General features: G+C 48.5%; 1 protein-coding gene across 1 annotated transcript; it reads right to left on the bottom strand.

Moving 5' to 3' along the window:
- Positions 1–2,329: 2,329 nt before the first annotated feature.
- On the bottom strand, positions 2,330–5,431 carry LOC104458596 (chromosome unknown open reading frame, human C14orf105; the record flags this gene model as incomplete). The annotated part of the gene is made up of 4 exons (XM_010087144.1): positions 2,330–2,570; positions 3,993–4,162; positions 4,579–4,677; positions 5,348–5,431. Coding segments are annotated over 4 exons (594 nt in total), but the record flags the coding sequence as incomplete, so codon positions are not given.
- Positions 5,432–6,605: the final 1,174 nt, after the last annotated feature.

Genomic DNA, 6,605 nt, shown 5'->3' with positions numbered 1-6,605 from the left:
ATAAATTAATGCTCAGAGTCTCTTCTCTGCCCAGGCTGTGATATGGATCGGCTGGTCCACACGCTCTTCTCCGTGGGCAGCACTCTTCCCCAACGCTGGCAACACGACTATTGGAAAAGTAACCAGTTCTATCTGAGATAAATTGCATTTCCACCAATTATAGCTTAATTGTTGACAGATGGGAACACAGAAGGGAGATGTGTCACATCATTAGGAGGACAGGTGTATAGACAAGTGCCAGATTAATTGTTCCAGCCCATTAAATCATTGACCTTTTCAGCATACCCTCAAGGTCAAATCCACAGCTCTCACGATATTTCCAGCTCACAAATGATGACCGTGTTTATCAGCAAAGTTCTCAGGGGCGTTTGTAAAACACACAGGCTCTGACATGGGTTCTTTAGCCACGAGCAGTTCTCCTTTCTCATTAAAATCAGATCTCTTCTTCTTCCTTCTCCGTGTTGGGGTTTGGTTTTTGGCTTTTCAGTGAGATCACACATGGTGTGTGGGCTTTCTCCGAGGAGCACTTTTCTCCATGAAGCATGTAGACATGCTGTAATGGGCTATACATTTAGGGAGGTAAAATTAGGACAAAGAAGCTCTGTGTTGGGCAGTCATGTTGGATGCTCCAGCTTTGATTTGGGGCTCTGGCTGTGATTTCCAGCTCCTGCTCTGCCTGGGATTTTCAGTACAGCCTGAGAGAGACAAATAGCTAAATACCATTGAAACTGAGTCAGCCAGGGGTGTCTAATTCCCCTAAATATGTGTAAAGCTGTTTCTCCTGTTATTTTTCTGGCTTTGTTAGCCAGGAAGCTGAGGATGCAGCACAGGTGCATCCAGAACAGCTTTGTGGGGGTACCACAGGTTCAAGACAGTGATGCTTCACCTGCCCAGAGCTACCCAAGCCCTGCACTGTCCTGGATGATTGAGAACTGACTCCAGATCTAGGTATTCTGGATGTCCTGACTTGAAAAATAAGAGGATATGATTTCCAACTGAAGGAAAATGAAAGTCGCTGTGATGATAATCATATTTGTTACTCCTGGAGTCCCTGCCCTGTGTCAATGAGCTGCTTTGGAGATGTTTTGGGTAGGTTTTAGACAGACCAAGTGGAAAGCAACCTGGGGAGACAAGCAGGAGGTACAAGGAAGAATTAATGCCCTTCACCAGCTCCGCTACTTCAAATGGAGGTAAAATTAATGCTGGGAATCAGGTAGGTCTTCTTCCCAGGGCCAGGGCTAGTGCTGGGCTCACTCCCTCCCTTGTGTAGCACTGGTCCCCCACATATCCAGTTTGTCACAACAAGATAACTATAAGATGTGTAACTGAAATCCCAGGGAATCATTTCATTTATGTGATTGAATGACCTTCTGTGCTTCACGAAGATGATGCACCTTTACTGTGGTGGCCTTTACGAACCTATGAAGACAATCAGATAGGAGACAGGAGAACTGGGTAAAGTTCTCAGATAACAAATGATTTGATAAGGAAAAGCAGATAATTTTATAAAAAAATACAGTTTGAGAGAGGCGGAAATGGCATGGGTCTGTTTGATAGATCTGGTACCTTTGATATAACCATCTTTGTCAATATGCTTGGAAATATCAGGTTGCAGCCTCAAATTCTTGGTGAAGGCAGCAGCCTTGACCAGCACCACGGGTGTGTGTTCCTGGAGAAGATGCTGGAGATCCGTCCGTTTCCACCAGTCACCGCGCAGTGCTGAACCCTGGGCAGAGAAGGCAAGTGAAGGAAAGCCAGATTTTTCAGAAGATTATCCATAAAACTGGAGGTTAGCACTGTACATGGGTTTCCGTGTCTGGGGCAGGGGAGCAGAAGAAACTACAAAAAAAGTCAAAAAGGAATTTTAGAAATGCTGGAATATTTGTTTTAAAGACTTCCTAAATGAATCATTTTACCTTGAATTCTGAACTGGGTTTTTGTGGTTTAGAAAAGGATATGAAGTTAAAAACAAGTTAAACAGAAAGGCTGAGTAACTCGAAGGCAAGCAAAACATTCAATTGCAGTTGGAGCTTCATATTTGGGGTTAACCCAGAATATTTTCCAGCTTCTGCTTGGGTTTTTTTTGCCAGCCACCTCCTCCTCCCTCTACCCCCAATTCATTGTTGCTCGGTCCAAGCCATTTTTTCCCCAGATATTTTGATTAAGCCACATAACCCAAACAGTCATTATTCACTCCGCATCAGTGATCTCCTCATTTCCAGCTGTCCGCACTCCCAGAAATGCCGCTTACTGCGAACATCGTGTCTCCACCCTCAGCCCCACCAGAGCTTGTTTCTTCAGCGCATCGCTCTCACCACAAGCCATGCCACTAGGAATCCTTATCAAAGAAGTCACCAAAGAGAGACACTCTCTCCGTCTTGGTTCTCACAAGCGCAGGTTTGCGGTAAATCTTCTCTTCCCTTTCCCACTCCTCGGACCCTGTGCTGGAGGTGTCCCAGAACACATCCCTGGTCCGCGGCTCCCTGCAGAACCACAGGTCAACCTTCCTGCTCCTGCCCGGAGAGAGCTCAGCCCCATCCTGCTGCCGGGAGAGTCCTCCACCCCACGGGCTTCCTTGGGGAGAGAAAAACAGAAACAGAAACAAACCAGCTCATAATGTTGCAGAACTGCAAGCCTAGAGTTTAGTTGGGAATGGCCATGGGCAGCTGGAGGCTTGTAAAGAAGACCCTGAGAGGCCACTGTAAGACCAGACCCAGTGCTGGGGGTGCAGGGGGTGAGGTATAATATACTCAGGATTATGTTTGGGGAAATTATCGAGTCTGGCAAGAGGCAGTATAGTTTTATCCCCCAGCAGAGGAGAGCTGAAGTGAAGAAACACAAGGGAATAGAAGCAGCCAGATCTGTTCCCCTTTAAAGTTCACTGTCAGACAAGTTTTTCACTGATTTAAGCATTTTTGCCCTCAGTGACACGTTTCCAGCCTGTGCCAAAGGTTGTGATGTGCGAGCAAAGCAGAACAGGGCTCGTGCCTTGGGGATGTCAGTATGAAGTGAAGGCTGAGATTTGCTTCGATTTCCCCTTTGTTAGGGACAATGAGGTCACCTTATGTGTCCTGGCTTCTTCAACCCCTCCAACCTCCATCAACTGTCAGCCCAAAGCTCAGGGCAGAGTCATGGCCACATCCATAACACCACAGGTCAGCCCTCCAGGGCTATGCTATGTCCATGCCTAATTTCTTCCTAAAATCTCATTTAAATCTCCCCCCTTTCAGTTTAAAGCTATTACCCCTTGGCCTATCCCTGCACCCCCTCATCCACACACTCTCTCCTGTAGCCCCCTTTCAGCACTGGAAGCTGCTGGAAGGTCTCCCTGGAGCTTTCTCTTCTCCAGGCTGCACACCCCCAACTCTCTCAGCCTGTCCTTGCGCAGGAGCTGCTCCAGCCTTGGACCATCTCCGTGGCCTCCTCTGGCCCCACTCCAACAGGTCTATATCTTCAGGCAGTCATTTTTTATTTTTTTCATCCCTCTGGCCATCACGTTGGTGAAGCTTCATAGGTTCCCCCAGCCCACGTGTGTTCCCCTATGCAGCAGTCTATATGCTCACCTTCTGGGATGCTTGTGCCCAGTGGAATCCCTGCCTCTGCAAGGCCATGGGACCCCAGGGACCCCCGCTGTCCTTGTGTTCCATGTGTGCCATGCAGGCGACGTGTGGGACAAGGTGAGACTTGTGCCAGTGGAAACCTGCTCCTGCAGCCCTGGGGACTTTGCTTTTATGCCCCGATGGCTGTTCCATGGCTCCTAGTTCATGTCTACTCAGGTGTCTTTGGATGCAAGCAGCCCAGAGACCTGTGTCCTGCTCCGTCCCAACACTTCGCCTTGTGACCACATCTCACCGCTTCCCCCTCCCAGCCTTTTGACCTTGCACTATGTCCCAGCAGGAGATGGAGCAGCAGAAGCAGCTTCCACAGGGAGACTTCTCTGATGGCATTTAAGAGGCTGGTGAGTTTAACATCTCTGTGGAAAATTATTCTACTTACCGTGGTTGTCTCCATGTAAACGCTGATTGTGCTCAGCAGGGATGAGGTCTGGGCTTTCAGCGCTGTTGCCTCTCTGGAGAGCGTCAAGGACTTTCTCTGGGCTGAATTCCCTCGGTTTTTGTTTATTGATTTTTGCCTCCCTGTGGAGATTGCGCTTCAGCTCTGCCTGGGTTTGCAAACGAGTTGTCAACACAAGCAGCAGAGGAGCGAACGCGTTTTAACAGCTCGGCGCGGTCCATCATTAGGGGCTTGGCACTGAAAATAATTACTCAGTCGAGTAGTTTAACCAGGGCAAATGGTATATGCCAAACTGGGTGCATGACAGAACATGACCCAGACAGAGATTTTTTGGTTCCCCCATGGGCCATGGCCAAACAAGGGCAAAGCATTGCAAAAATCAGTAATTACTGCTCATGGGGTGCTCCCCACCTTGCCTCTGCCTAAACCACCAGGAAAGCTTAATTTGCTCTTCCCAGCCACAGGCTTTAAGCCTCTTGGTCCATGGGAGAGACACCGAGGATGGGCAGACCTCCATCCGAGAGGGGAAACCCCAGCCTCTCCCCAAATCCATCTCCGCGTTACCTCTCGGCGCCTGCGCGTCAAGTCCAGCATCTGCAGCTTGTACAAGTGCTGCCGCCTGCCAGGGAGGGGTCTCAGGCTTTGCCCCCTTTTCTCTGGAGCCTACGAGGTGTTTAAAAAACATAAATAAATACACCTGCACCTTTCTGAAAGAGAAGGGAACAGCCACCAGCTCACAAACCCATGCCCAGCCCCTCAGCAGTAAGTTTTTCCCTGCATAGCCAACTCGCAGCAATTTATCAAAAGTTTTCAATGTGCTTGCAGTTTATCTCGCAGCTCTGGGGCATGATGGAAAAAAATCTTCATTAAAACAATGTATACATGCTTCTGCCCCTCAAGGTGTTACCGCTTTGAGTTGGATGTCCAAGATCATCTCATGATCCAAAGGGAGGAACAACTTTTGCACGTTTAGGGTTACGGCACACGGCACTTGCAGCCCTCTCCCTGCCCACTGCAAGCGGTGGATGTTCAAGTTGCTCAGCTATTTAAAAAAGTGGTCCTTGAAATTTTACCCTCAAAAATATTTAAGGTCCTGGCTCAGCAGGTCTGCCTCATCCAGGGAACCATCATGCTGGAGATTCCAAATTTTTCCCCTTATTTTGTATCCTTTCACCCACACACCAGCTTTTCAGACGGTTCTTGGGCTTAGCCAAGGATGGGAGTGCAGCCAGTGTAAAACATCAACTTCTGCTCTTTGAGGTGCCTGAACCACGAGGGAAAGGAGCCTGCAGCCAGCAATGACCCATGCACGGGGCTCAACCCATTCGCTTACCTTTGGTTCTGGGCTCACAGCCACTTGCTGACTCCAGGGCTTTGCAGGAGCAATTGCTTGTGGAGGGCTGGCAGGTTCAAGCCTCTGCAAGTCCAATATTTATAATATTCAACATTCCTCATTCTACACAATCGTAAAACCTGATATAAACTACCCTGACATTTTTCCAGACCCAGCTCTGGCCCAGCTGCTTGGGATACAGGAAGAAGATTGGCATCTCTATCAGATGCTCAGGGAGATAAACATTTCTAACAGTCCTTTGGGAGTGGACAAAACTGGAGTCAAAGTAGCAAAACCCCAGTTTGAAATTGGTTCCATCCCTGTAGGTGTTTCTCTTTGAGCCTCAACAGCTCCCAAGGCTCCAGACAAGACCAGAAGACAAAGCCCAGCCCAGATTCCTTCATGTCAAATCCAAAGTGGAGATGTATCATAATTTAATGTCAAGTCCCCTAGCATGTCACCTGAGGGCAGACCCCATATACCCCATCCCTGGAGGGGTTCAAGGCCAGGCTGGATGAGGCTTTGAGCAACCTGGGCTAGTGGGAGGTGTCCCTGCCCATGGCAGGGGGGGGGACTGGTCTTTAAGGTCCCTTCCAACCCAAACAATTCTGTGATTCTATGATTCTGTACCTGAGGCCCAGAGCACCCTTCCCTCCATCCAACCGATCTCTTCTATGTTGGCCTGAGTACAACCTCTCTCAGTAGGACTTTGGAAGGTACAAAGTGCTTTTCCTGGTGGCTGATGGAACTGGGCAGGACATGGATTTTTATCTTAAGGACCTAAGTTGTCTCCCTAAATTGTGCCAAGCTACTAAATGGTACTGGGTCATTTCATGGCTTCATGGTGCTGGTGTTCCCTTCCAGGATGGGAGCTCAGTAGGGCTTCCATAAAAATTAAGGGAAACATCATCAAGGACTTCATCAGTAAGATCTGACTTTAGGTGGGACATCATTAACCCCTTGGATGTGAAGTAGAGAGTCCTCTAAAATGTGACGTGCCTCTGAGTGGCTGCACTGAGCTGCTGCCAAAGCCTGAGCTGTAATTTGGAAGCATCCTGTGAGTCAAGGCAATAACGCAGGAGAAAAACAGCAGCATCATGTAGAGGAGGCATCGCCCATCAGCACCGAATGCCATGCTCATGTGTCTTTCAAAAAAATCTCATAAAACCGAATATAAAGCTTAAAAAAATGGCACTAGATGGCAGCATGTGACACCACAAACTGCGGTCCAGGCTGTGCATCACTCCCAGATACCTCC

The sequence above is a fragment of the Pterocles gutturalis genome, unplaced genomic scaffold, assembly GCF_000699245.1.
Source record: "Pterocles gutturalis isolate BGI_N339 unplaced genomic scaffold, ASM69924v1 scaffold37961, whole genome shotgun sequence".
NCBI classification, from domain to species: domain Eukaryota; kingdom Metazoa; phylum Chordata; class Aves; order Pterocliformes; family Pteroclidae; genus Pterocles; species Pterocles gutturalis.
The sequence above is the reverse complement of the archived record's forward strand: the minus strand, read 5'-3'. Positions and strand labels throughout refer to the sequence as shown.